Source organism: Saccoglossus kowalevskii, chromosome 7 (genome assembly GCF_978046115.1).
Source record: "Saccoglossus kowalevskii chromosome 7, keSacKowa6.1, whole genome shotgun sequence".
NCBI classification, from domain to species: Eukaryota; Metazoa; Hemichordata; class Enteropneusta; family Harrimaniidae; genus Saccoglossus; species Saccoglossus kowalevskii.
In genome coordinates this window covers 15,219,879-15,234,289 of record NC_140647.1, presented here as the reverse complement: position 1 = coordinate 15,234,289, position 14,411 = coordinate 15,219,879, and the positions used below count along the sequence as shown (strand labels likewise).

General features: G+C 36.7%; 1 protein-coding gene across 1 annotated transcript; it reads left to right on the top strand.

The window, feature by feature from the left end:
* The first annotated feature begins 3 nt into the window (after positions 1 to 3).
* On the top strand, positions 4 to 14,411 carry LOC100373260 (uncharacterized). Its single transcript, XM_006815350.3, has 9 exons — positions 4 to 526; positions 775 to 1,647; positions 2,413 to 3,260; positions 3,711 to 3,881; positions 6,395 to 6,585; positions 7,487 to 7,647; positions 8,818 to 9,012; positions 10,157 to 10,288; positions 11,805 to 14,411. The coding sequence occupies exons 2-9, from the start codon at positions 788 to 790 to the stop codon at positions 13,312 to 13,314; spliced, it is 4,068 nt and encodes a 1,355-aa protein (XP_006815413.3). The 5' UTR covers positions 4 to 526; positions 775 to 787; the 3' UTR covers positions 13,315 to 14,411.

Genomic DNA, 14,411 nt, shown 5'->3' with positions numbered 1-14,411 from the left:
GTGTATTTGTAAATGGTTGATTCCCGGTGGTCTTGCAAAATTGCTCCCACTTTTCGAATAATTATCCGCTTTCATCGACTCTAAAAGACAAATTTAGTACCAAAATCTGCCACATCCTTACGCTATATAGATAACTTGTAACAACAGAGAAATTTTTGGTCGATATAATCAGTAAAAATAACGTAATTTCGCTCTGTTTAGTGGATACCACTTGTCTGGCAAAATGGCGGAAGAGTTTAACTTGATGACGTAGTCCCGTTATTGTGCAGGATAATTTCCAAGCACATGTTAGCAGTGTGTTAGTGTCGGTTGTGTTGTAAAACTGAATCGGTCATTTCTACGAGACTAAAGTCTGAAAGATATATCCTCACAGTCTGTATGCAATGACCGAATGTTTGATTGAAAGACGTTTATTGGGGTAGCCGGCTGTCGTTACACGATTCGCCGACCGGTGCTCGGGTTCGGTCGGAACAGTCTACAGGTACTGCTCAACTAAAGAAACAGTTCTGGCAGAAGATCGGGACCTGTGAGTACTTTTAGTTTCAAAAGATTTGTGCACTTTCAGTGTGTCATTGTTCTGTAAAAGCAGTAATTTACATTGCTATTTTTCACTATTTTGACATTTTGAGCATATTCACAGAGTTTTAAAAACAAGTAATTTATATTGTTTTACATGTTTGCGTGGATTTAATTCATCTGTAGTGAAACTAAAACACTGAACAACTGATGTGTTTACAGTATTGGTTTATTGCAATATTTTATTTTTGTGTTTAGAGCCAATAGAAAGATGCCAAGTTCGAAGAATCGAAGGAAGAGAAGTCAAAGTCGAGGTCAAACTCCAAGTGCCAAGAGCAGGCATAGTAGCCAGAAACGTCGTGATCACAAAGAAAGAAGGGAGCGAAAGGAGCCTGATAGTTCTCAATCTGGGTCTTCATCAAAGCACAGATCGTCAAAGGAGCATGGATCAAGCAAATCAGAACATGGACACCGAAAACACAAAAAGTCGTCAAGACATAAACGCAGTCAAAAACACAAACGGTTGAAGGATCAAGACGATAGAAAAAAGCAAGACAAAGTTAAGCCACTAGTCGAGTATGATTTAATTAGTAGCGATTCAGAGGACTTTTCTGTGGTTGATGGTGGAAGCTCTTCCCCTGCTAATAGATCTCGCGTAACCTCAGATTCTGATAAACGACCAAGTAGTCGTGATGCATCTCCTGCCACTGCTCTTAATATTTACCGTAATGAAAACCTGCATGATAGAAACTCTCCAATGAGAATGCAGCATGGGGAAGGATCGTCTTATTCAGGGAGAAATCGCAACATCAGGACTCGGAGCTCAACTCCAGAGCCCCCTCGAGCATACAGACAGAGAACTCCAAGTCCTCCAATGCGGCGAGTTGATATTAGGAGACGAGTATCACCAATACCCAGACGAAATGCATCGCCAGTTTATAGACGAACACCACCTAGTCCCAGGTATAGGCGCACTCCAAGTCCTCGATACCGGAGGAGTCCAAGTCCACGATATCGTGAACGGCGAACACCAAGTCCAAGGTACAGACGAACACCAAGTCCGATTTCATACAACAGATCTAGAAGTCCATACAGGCGTGGAAGATCACCAAGTAGAAGTCCTACTTACAGGTATATTTTATATGTATATTTCTGAAGAAATTAGTATAGTTGTCTACAGACCCAACATGCATACAAAAAGTATACTGTAAAATGACTAGGTTTAAATTTCACTGAATTAGCATTTCAGGCATATTCAGTGGGTTTTTAATTCACGGTTTCATCATTTAGATAATGTGTTCAATGCTCAATTTTACATATTCACTGGGTTTTAATTTAGCGCATTTTCCAGTCAACGAAATAAGCAAAATTAAAAACCAGTGAATAATTAACCCCTTTACAGTATATAAATCTGGGCTCAAAATATTAAGTTTTTCAGTAGTAGCCCAACTCAACTACCAAAATCATACATAGAATTAATTTTTTTGTAATTCGTAAATGTGTCAGTGACATAAATAACAAAAAAACATAAATGAGTTATTTGTTTTCATAGTAGTGTTTCATTTTATATATATATATATATATATTTGATTTTGTTTTTAATTTATTCGTGTTTCAGTAGGGCCAACTAAACAATACATTTACGATCCTTTCGACGTTCGGGAGTTTCGAGCGAGAGGTGTCGGGACAACCTGTAATGATTTTTTTTTTGTAAATATTTCTAGTGCTTATACCATGCCTTACAACATGCATTATTGACAGGTTATCATCACTATAGCAACAGAAGAAATCTTTTTGTGGAATTACAATAGTCATTATTTAGGCGTTTCTTTAGTAATATTTAATCTGTTTAGGTCTGTCAGCATTATTATATTACAATGATTATTTATTTTTCAGTCGGCGTCGTAGATCACGGTTTACCCGCAGTCGTAGTCGTTCACCATATGGCAGGTCACGGAGGTCGCACTCGCGTACCCGCAGTCGAAGTTCGTCACCTCGCAAGACGACACTTCTTAGATCTGGATTAGGAGCCGAGATTCATAAAAGGAAGAGAGCTGAGGCAAGTAGAACTAATAGCCCATTTGATATGAAAAAAGCAAAACCTAAAAAAACTTCCCCGACAAAATCTGCAAAGGGACAGAAGGCCAAAACAAAAGATGTGGTACCAGTAAAAGAGCTACCAGAGCCGGAAGTATATCAACAGATTCCAGTTGTGAATGAAATCCCAAATACCCATGTACCAGTATTACCTGAGGAACCAGTTGCAGCTCCACCACCAGCTATTGAGGCCCCTGCGCCACCCCCTTTACCCCCTCCACCGGAGAAACCACCACTGCCACCAGTGTCAACTTTGCCACCGCTTCCTCTACCACCCATGGGACCTGTGGATGATTACATGGAGGAAGAAGAGGATGAAATTGACACACCACCACCTAAAAAGAGGGCAAAGCAGTCTCCTGCTGCACCAACATTCAGAGAAGAATACCGCAGTCTCAAAGATCTGCCTATGCCACCACTACCTGGTGGTGGTGTTAGCAGTGGTTGTGGTGATAGTGACAGCACCCCAACTACACCAGCCAAAATGTTAACTCCAAGATTACTAAAGAAGAAAAGACCAAGGATACCATGGGCAGCATCTTGCGATTCCGGCTGGGGCGAGCGATGTGTGGATGTGTTTGACATAGTTAGCCAGATAGGGGAAGGAACCTACGGACAAGTTTACAAAGCAAAGGATAAGAAAACAGGTAATTACTTTCCAATGTGTTGGTTTACCTGAAATGTATAGAAGTAGATGTTATACCACAGCAATATTGTATATACCTTGGGTTAGTGTCATGACTAATCTGGCCTTTCTGCTCACTGCGCGATCTTAATTTTGTATGGATGGCACGAACCAAATGTCTGCCTCAAAAAATGAATGATTTGATTTTGTACTTGAATTTCTTTAAAATGCCAATCTTTCAGGGGAGAATATCACATTTGAATACCCTTGCCTTATCAAAATTGACCATCACATGTGTATAGCACATTAGACATGGAAATACCACCAAAATATATGTACTTATTGGTTTTATTACTAAATTCTCAAAGCTTGATGTTTAAAATTATTTATAGATCAAGCAGGCTTATAAATATCTCTGCTTAGAAGATAGAAGTTAGATAAATAAACAAGCTTGCATGTATTGTCTTCTCAGGTGAACTGGTTGCTTTGAAGAAAGTACGTACAGACAATGAGAAAGAAGGGTTCCCTATCACTGCTGTCCGTGAAATAAAAATTCTTCGTCAACTCAACCACGCCAACATAGTTTGCTTGAGAGAAATCGTGACTGATAAACAGGATGCAATGGACTTCAGGAAAGATAAAGGTAATTTCATTTGTATCTGTACTTTTAATCTTTTACGAGTGTTTGTTTATAGAATGCATGAGCTTACAAAGAGCTCTGTGCTAAAAATTTGATGATAGCTAATAGTGTATACCAGTATTACGATGCTCAGAACATTGTATGCTGTTTTTACTTGAATTGATTTAACAGCCACTTTAAGAAAACTGTTTGCTTGCAGAGTGGTGGAAGCAGTTCTGTGTACTTCATGTATCGCTAAAACTGTTTTGAGCTTTTATTGAACGAAAAAATTAAAGTATTACTTTGCGTAGAAAAGTTGAAGCTTCCCCAATTCTGCCTCCAATCGAACATAAAAATTGAATTTGATGATCAGGGGTTTTTCTAGAAAAAAAAACTACAAGAGGGAGCACTGCAATTCAGCGGAGCCACCAAGTGGGGGAGTTGGGGTTCTCGCTACCAGGGTGTTGAGTTTTTGATAATTCTAAGTTAAAATGGAGCATTCCATGGCTTCCTTTGGACCAAAATTACTATCAGACAGGTCATAGTTAAAGACTGGCCGCATATGATCCCTGGTCAATCAAATTTTATGGTTGCCAGAGAATCTGCTCCCCAGGGTAAGTGGGCGCATGGCCATGGCATGAGGGTGCTGCACCCCTGTTAAAAAAAAAATCCCTGATGATTCTCTTTTAGTTTTTATGCAGGCAAGGGGATTTTTATGTTTTTGCTCCTTGTAAATTAGACAGTATTTACTAGGACATAAACACTTAAAATGCAAAGCTAACTTTTGTCGTCTTTTCCAAATTAAGCCTACATAATCAGTTGACTGTTCTTCAGAAAATTGGATTAAGACCTGTAAGCAATGGAAAATTCTCTATTTTGTTCATAATTAAAGAAAATTACACAAAAATGTGCAAAAAATACTACATCAGCATTTTGGCGGGAATAAAAGAGTTTAACTATATTGGTATATAAATAATCAGTGCTATCATGTCTTACTTCAACAAGTAGGTCATTTGAGATAAAACCTATTTTCTGTCAAAATCTGTGCCTTCTGTAACACATTGATAGCCTTCATAGATGGTCAGAGATTGCTGATATCTATTGTATGAAAAAGATCCAGCAGGCAATGTGGTAATGAAAACATTTGTCAAGCTGTGTCAACTCAAAAATAAGTGGAGATAATTTGTGAATGGTTTAGTAAATTGTTAAATTTATTGAAAATTTTAAATAAAACTCAACAAGCATTTATAATTTGAAATGAATTATAAATACAAGAAAAAAATTTTCAATCAAAACAGATATGATAAAATTTACAAATTACTTTAATTATTCACTGAATTTTATTTTTGCTGATAGGTGAAATTCACAAAATTAATTCCTCATAAACAGATGACATACAGAACTTATAGATTCATGGATAATCAAAATACTTCAAGAGTGAAAATTAGTACTTTTTACAGTTTGAGAAATGTAATTTAGATTGAAAGTTGTTTGTGCATGATTAACAGGTGGTTTCCTTTATTTAACTTCACCCATATGGTTCTTAATTAAATAGTTGTCTCTAGAGTCAACATGTAGGCTCAATTTTGTAAATGATCTCACAGTCTGATCATTATCGCAATAATACATATACATGTACTTACGTACAGCAAAGTTCTTGTACGTTCACAGACCTTGCCTTGCTTTGGGGAAAATAACCTTGGACTAAAAATGGCTCTCCTAGGCACAATACCGTGATTTATTACAAAAGCTAATGCTATTAAAATATTTGATCTTTGGCTAGTGATCACAAGCATTAAAAAATAAGGTATTGCTCATGTGCCAAATGTGGATAATTCAATTGTTTTCTTAGATTATAAGTATACCATCAGTTTTTGATGAAAACAGTTTCGTTTCTAGAAAATAATGAAATAAATAAATAAATAATAAAGGGCATATGTTGTCCTTATTCTTGTATACACAAATATTAGTACAAACTATGCACATGTAGACAGCAAGAAGATCTTTTTTCTGTTTTTCAAAACTAGCTAGAAGAGATCAATATTTACAGCCATGGAGGCAATGACTAAAAAAAAAATGCTGAAGTCAGCAGCAAAGTTATAGCCAGACAGTTGAGTCTTAAAAACTAAAATAATAAGAAATAGCAGTTGCTTGTCTATAGCCCCATAGACTTGGTCTATTTTTTGTTGATTATTAATAGTTATTTTGTAATTTACAGGGAATTTTCAATGAGAATTGGACAAGTTTGTAGAAATTTTGCTCGTCAAATAAAATTTGGTACTAGTCTAACTACCGGTAATCTACTAATGGAGTGCCTGTCTAAAATCACAGGCAGACTGGCTGGCAGGCAGGCAGGCAGGCAGGCAGGCAGGCAGGCAGGCTGGCTGGCTGGCTGGCTGGCTGGCTGGCTGGCTGGCAGGCAGGCAGGCTGGCTAAAAGCTTGGTCTGCAGTGTGATACTGTTAGATGGGATATTGCCTCTGGCTAAGTCAGTTAATAGTTAATTGACAGTGACTTAATTCTATTATTTTTTTCCAGGTGCTTTTTACTTAGTATTTGAATACATGGACCATGACTTGATGGGACTGCTAGAATCCGGGTTAGTCAACCTATCAGAGGATGATATACGATGTTTCATGAAACAACTGCTTGATGGACTCTGTTACTGCCACAAGAAGAATTTTTTACACAGGGATATCAAATGTTCTAATATATTACTTAATAATAAGGTACGTGATGATATAAACGGTTGGATTTTAAGAAACTTTTATCATCTTCCATGGCAATGTAACAATTTTTAATTTCGGTGTATTTGATGTTCGAATGATATTCACTAGGTTTTAAAATCACTGGATTGTGATAGAAATGCTGCAATTTTTATTTTTATTTAAATATTCAGTTTTAATTCAATGCATTTTATGAAATGGCGAAATAAAAGGAAATAAAACCTAGTTAATGATTGATGCATTTCCTGCTAAAAGCCTTTGCAGATAGCCAAAATGAAAGGAGAAAACAGTCATCAGGCGAAATATTAACCCACCAGTAAATGTATATGTGAAACTTATCTCAAGTCCATAAAAGAGTATGATTTAGCTCACTGTGCATTGTGCCAGCAAGTTGCTTAATGATTGACAAATAACAATGTTTTATTGGAATTTTATCAGAAAAGATGTGAAATATTCTAACCATATTTTAATTTTTTCTTGAGGGGTCGCTCTTTTTTTTCTTTATTTGTACCATGACCACCAACAAATTAATCCAACATTGTTATTTGCATCTGACTGATAATATACATGAACATTCGACCCTAATAAAGGTAGTTGAGTTCTACATGACCTAGAAGGCATGTTGATTCTAGGAAGAATTAAGTAATTTTTTGTGACTGTAAAAACTATAATTCTGCTCACTGTCAGAAGTTAACATGACTAAAAATTGCATTTATTGTCAGCTGGGTTCTTAAAATGTGGCTTATTTTGACCTTTGACCTCAGTTCTTTTTATGTATGTATGTATGTATGTATGTGCATGCATTGTCTAATGGAGCAAATACGGTATTGCTATTATTCGTACTAGACTGTCACATAAGTTATTCCTCCATTCATAATGTTTTTTGTGTTGTAAATCTTTCCAGGGCCAAATAAAACTTGGTGATTTTGGTTTAGCTCGTCTTTATCATGCTGAAGACAAGAGTAGACCTTACACAAATAAAGTAATTACATTATGGTACAGGCCTCCTGAGTTACTGCTTGGTGAAGAAAGATATGGTCCATCTATTGATATATGGAGTTTTGGGTGAGTACATCCACGTTGTTACGTGCGAGATCTCATATTATGCGCAAAATAGAATATGAAAACTAGACAACGAAAGATCATATTGGTGTCAAAACATCATATGGGATTTGACAAACAGTAGACTTTCAGAACATGCTACTTGTGCATTATGGGAGTTCTTGCAGTGAGCTGAAAACTGCCATTTATCCCCAAACCCCACACATGTTCATTTAGAGAATGTTAGTAATGCCCAGCATGTATGTTGCTATAATTAGAATCCTTCCACTGTTTTTAAATTGTCTAGGCATCTAAAATTTTGAAATAGTAAATCCTAGATTCTATCCTCTGCTTAGAATAATACATGGACGCGATTCTGGGATAAAATTCATTGCATCTAATACCCCTGTTGGGGTTAATGGCCTATTTTCAAATTGCTGTAATGTGAGATTAGTTCAAAATCTTTATTTCTGGGAATGTGTGACTCTTTAAGCCTAATACTAAGGCACAATATTACTGAATGCAGGTACGCGCTTTGGTTAAATTTCTGCTAAAAATTAACCTGTCCCAAGCATTAATGGGTGTGTGGTGTAGAATACAGATAGCATTTTTCAACCCAATGCAAAAGAATTAAAACAAAGCTAAACATTTTTTGAATGAGAATATCAGAAGTTATTTAAAGAAAAATATGGTTGACTTTCTCCATATTTCTAGAATCAAGTCAAGTATATGTGTATTGGTATTATGTTTCTAGTCGCATATTTTCAGTGGCTCACATCTGACAGGGAAATCAAATAAATTCATAAAACATGATATGTCAATTAGATAAACATTAAGGACCTTATTGTAGATGAGTGGTGAAGTTAAAAAATGTTATAACTTAGTCTGACCTTTCTACCTGGTTACAAGGCTCATTATCTTGGTGGTGGTTAGTTTGTTCCCACCCTCTAGCAAAAACGTGGTCAGTAGACATGTTTTACAGTTTCCGTGGAAGGTTGATTTCTAGCTTGTGCAATTTTTGTGCTGGTTTTCCTGGTTCTTCATGTTTGGATAAGCTCTCAAATGTTTATGTGGCAAAATTATGCAGATGAAATTGGAAAGTTTTTACACCAGAGTGCACAAATTTCTGAGGTAACAGTAAACTTGAAACTTTTCTATTGAGTGTGAATAAAGGTATTTATTTGTATTTTACAGGTGTATTCTAGGGGAATTATTTACAAAGAAACCAATATTTCAAGCTAATCAAGAGATAGCACAGTTTGAGCTTATAAGCAGGACATGTGGAACACCGTGCCCAGCTGTGTGGCCTGATGTCATCAAGTTGCCATACTTCAATACTATTAAAGCAAAGAAACAGTATAGAAGAAGATTGCGAGAAGAATTCCAATTGTACGTAATTGGATACTCTTGTCAGTTCTTTTTTCAAAATATTTGAAGTCAGTATAGGGACATTGTAGAAGGAATTGGCGCCTGAATGGCAATGTCAATCTGACATCGGTGATGGTGCAAGTATACTGCTGGCTTATAAAAACTTTGTTTCTTAACTATTAATTAGTTAATATCCCAAATTTATCCCACGTGATATCCAGATCTGATCTGTTACACATGTATATACGCTATGATGATGAAGATAATTCAGCTATATCTGAAATATAAACCAAATTTTTACATAGTCTGCTGGCTCTAAAATTAATGGATCAGAAAAAACGTCTGTCAGTGTCTCCTGCCACATTTCAATACCTAGGACCATTTTCAGTGGTGTGTTGTCTTTGGCACTTTGTCTAAACATTCGAGAATTTGGATTATCCTAATTAGTGTATTTAATTTTAATGGTTGGAGCTAAATTTTACTGGTAGTGGTCCTAAGAATATTACAATGTCGCAACGGAAATAGCATTTTTGCTAATCAGTTTATTTTGGTGCTGGAGTTATAATTTTAGTCTGACCTGGTACTTTGTGTTCAGCTGAAAGAGATCTGCCATAATCTCATAGATGTTGTCAGTTCCTTAATCTTGTGTTGGGGTAGAATTTATATACAACTTAGTATCCAAATTTTACAAATCATCAAATCTTAAAGGGTGGTGATGATGTTCGTGCCACGATTAAAGGGCCCATGCACGATTTATAATGGACTCTAGGAAATGGATATCAGTTTCTTTCAAGTCTACCTGTTGTAAATTTACCTATCAAGTTTAGTTGTTTTCGTTTTTTTTTTTTTTTTTGGCTTTTAGGTACCTACATTGCCCCAAATTGAATATGCATGTCTAAATATTATATCAGTGATTTTATGCCACAATTACCAATATAAATGGCTGCAAAGTCAAATAGACAAACCGGTAAATGCCAATAAATATTGATCAGTGACCTGCTCACCCGACATAGGGTTTTATGTATTTTTACGTATGTTATATATGTCACATGGAACCAGCATCAAACATGAAAATAGCACCTCCAGCCTATTAAACTGTTGAAATCTGATTTTTGCTATGCTTGTTTAATGTAATAAACATTCAGATTTTGTTTTCCTATTTTAGTATGCCTTCTGGTGCTTTAGATCTAATGGATAATATGTTGACATTAGATCCGTCAAAGAGAATTGCAGCAGATACGGCTTTAGACTGTAATTGGTTGAAAGCTTTGGATGCTAATAAGATGCGACCGCCAAGGTAATCTATTGACAAATACAGTAATAAACAACCACACACAAACCTGCATACATGTACACATACATTGTTGACTGATGTACATATTCAGCATTACTATGTCAGTAATTTCAACTTCAATCATAAAATATATTAATACTGATGCTGTATTCATAATCGTTGGTATGAAATTAGCACCGAAACATTTTCACTTATGTTGTGAGGGGGGGAAAAAGGTGTTTCTGACAATAACATTAAATTGCACTCAATTGAACCGTCACTTGTATGGTCACTCCTCAAAATCTGATTATATGAAAGAATCATGCAAAGTAGAAAATCAATCAGGACCTTTATTCATTAAAATTAGAGTTTGACATGTGACCTGATTGAAAATCAAAATTCATACTATACAAGTTTGTTTAGTAGGACTATGACGTGTTTGAGTACTGTAATAATACGAGAATGTATGTATTTGTGTACAGTCGTATCAAAGACTTTCTTTGTATGTGTATAATAATACTAAGAAATGAGACTTACTTGAATCAAGTACTGTTGTGGTGAATTTTAGTTTCATTAAGTTTTTAAAAGGACGTCACAATCGAACTTTAAGTCTCTACAATAGCACTATATCCTTCAAACCCATAGTTAAAAATAGAATGTGTAAATACTTTAATAGCGTTGGCAGAACGCCAGATGGTTACTAGTCGTCTATATTGATTATTTCAGAAATAGATTTAATACATTGTGTGTATCCAGGAATTTAAGTTAATCTAAAGTAACCTGTGCAATTCAAGAAGTGGTTGTTAAAATGTATGTTTTTTTACAACATTTGCAACCCATAATTTTCATACCTGTATGGCATACTAGTTGCTTGTTAGAAATCTGCCTACCTGGGACCAGGTAGACGGGCTTTAATATTGATCACACCGGCGTTTTCAGATTAATTTTAGGTTATTACGAAGATACCTCAAAGTATGCATGAAGACAGTACAGCGACAGTATCGGCCGACGCGCAGCAGAGGTAGATGCGATAGCGTACTGTCGGAGTGCATACTTTGAGATATCTTCATGATAACCTTATTATTATTGTACATCTTTTCTTACCAAGGATACATCATTCGAATGCTGAAATCCAAAAAGTTTAGAGCAGAATCAGCAAACCTCTTTGTTTGGAGTCCGGTCAAACCCTGGTGGCAGCCATGTTTGTTTTTATCATTAGAGAATGCTTATGCGCGCAATCATTCCATATTTGGAATTTGCATTTCCTAATATGGTAGGATGAAAGTACCCCATAAAATTACAACGCGCTATAACTTGTGGCGTTACGGTGACAGATGTATAATAATTATCTTTATTAGATGAAGACAAGGCATAAAGTGTATGATTGGCCACTATATCTTAGATCCATCATCCAAACAAATGATGTGCCATTGTCATTTCTGTCTTGAAATAAATTAAGAACATGGTTGTTTGTGTTTTTCATCGGGCATCTTTACGTTATGACACTTAACATGCATGGAATTTTTCAATTTTGTTTTAGTCTTCCAACGTGGCAAGATTGTCATGAACTTTGGAGCAAGAGAAGAAGAAGAAAAGGGACCTCTCAGCCCAGCGAAGAGGTTGTAAAACCCCCACCAGTGCCAGCAACAGGAGCACCACAAAAGTTACCACCTGATGCAAGCAAAGAAGCTGGTAAAGTGTGTGAGAATACCAGCAGTAGTGATGTGCCCACCGACAGCAAACCATCGTCACAGGTAGCAGGTGGCCCCAGCGTTAAAACTGAGACCTCACAGGTGCATAATGTCATTACCCTATTGCGATCTCAGCCAGGTTTAAACACAAGTCAATTGGCCCAGCTTTTAAATGTCCGAATGGATCCTAGTACTACACAGTTATTGGAGAATCTCAATATGCAGTTGTTATTGGCAGCGGCTGCTGCTCAGAGTCAATTGGATGGGGAGGGGATGGATTTGACTGCACAGGCAGCATTGAATGCATCTTTATTAGCAGTTTTAGCTAAAGCAAGTACTGCATTGTCGGCATCAACAAGGTTAAGTCAAGGTCAGGGTAAAGAACCAGTGCAACCTGGTACTGAGCAGCAGCAGCAGCAACAGCAGAAAGTTTCAGTTAGTGTCAGTAGTAGTCATGCAAGTAGTACTAGTTCATTGTCCCAGTTTACACAAAGTTTTGCTTCATTCCCTAGTGATAGTGCAACTATTAATACATCTGGTTCTTCTAGCCTTGAGGGAGTGAGAGTGCATACAGGTAATGTATCACAGGTTAGCACTCCTACTGGTGGCGGCGGTGGTGAGATATCAGCTAAAACAACTGATGGTGGTTATGGCAGGAGTTATTCTCAGCAAAGTAGTATGGAGCTTGACCCTGCTACACCTGTTGAAAGTGAACCAATAATTCATGTTGAACAGCCACCATCAAAGCAGGAAAATGCAAATGTTGAACAGTCACAGAATGAAAAGACTGTGCTTTTGCAACAACAACAAGGGCAGCAGCAGCAGCAGCAACCACCACCTCTGTATGAAGGTGTGAAGGCAGCTTTGGCCCAGATGCTAGCCCAACAAGCACAAGGAGCAGCACAAGTTCCGCCACAGAATGTAGCTCCTCCAACAACACAACCATCAGTAACATTACCAAAGCCACCAGAACCTCCAGCACCTGTATACAACCAGCAAGCATCTGGGTCTGTCAGCCAGGGAAGTTTATCTACCAATAGCAGAGGTGTGTCTAAGCAAGCAGTGGCACCCACAGTTGAAGATCCCACAAACATTCCCGGTGAAGATCCAAAAGCTAAAGGATTTAATGGCGGTAATGTAGCCAATACCAATGAACTCGGTGGCGTTCCTCTGCGTCTGAAAGTTCAAAAGTATATCAACCAACACCAGAAAGTTGCTCAAGAGCAGGCTGCAAATACACAGACAGATTTTCCAATTGGCAGGGGAATGGGTGTATTTAGAGGTAGGGCACGAGGACGAGGTCGGGGTGCTGAGGATAGAGGTAGAGGATCGGGGAATTTTCAGGCTGGACCCCTCTAGAATTGATTACGTGTATGATATTTAAGCTAGTTTGTACGGCTGAACAAAAGGACCAAGTTCACAATTTTTTTAAATATTTTGTTTTGCAATTACTCCTGTGAGCCACCATGGATATGCATGATTAGCAAGACATTTTATTAAGTGTAGTATTGTGTAAATAAAGGATCTACATATAAGAGATGTTCTCTCACTGCTAAGAAATAATCAGTGGGTACTGTTTTTGAAGAGAAAATGCCATTCACAATGAATACTAAATGCATAAGTTGCTGCTGGTTTTGACTTCTGAAAATAATGTGGAAATGTGGAGGTTAAACAAGCAATCTAAGCTCCTCATAATCATTTGTCCAGACATGGGATTCTGACAGATTAAGAAAAGTACATTTTCTATCAAGTGGATCTTCATTTGATGTGATCATTACAAATTTTGTTAAATTTAAAGTTGATAACTGGAGATAGATCCGTGGCACTGTTAATGTGAATAAAGGATGTACAGCTTTTTTTCTGCACTTTGCTATAAATTTCATCTTATCACAAACTAGCTTGTGTTGAAATAAGTAGGTGTCCTTTTTTGGCTACATTTACAACAGGATACATTTCAACAAATTTAGATTGTAAAAACTAAAAGTCTTGCCAAACAATCTAACATCCTGAACATCTTGCATGGTGACAGACTGATTTCAGTAAAATTGGCCAGAGTTATTTAAGCGTTTGAGCTCATTTCAATTGACATTGTATTCTTCTTAAATTTAACAAGATGTAACAAATATTGGTAAAGGTGCTTCAGAGTTGATTTCCAATGTATTAGAGGTTGTATTAAGATGAAATGAATTGTTAATTTGATAAGCATCATGAATATTGTTTTCTCATGATGTAGTGAATGTACTTTTTCAAGCTGCTTTGTGTGTCAAGTTGCTGAATTTAAATGTATTTTGATAAAGACTGTACATTATACTTGTCGAATCTGCACTGGTCAATTTCTCCAGTTCTGATGTTGTGAAACTTTGAATAATTGTACCAACAAATGTTCTATTTTTTGTCCTTCATGATGTTAATTTTGCTTTTTAAAAAGTAAAACCAGTTGTACTATGATCTCACTA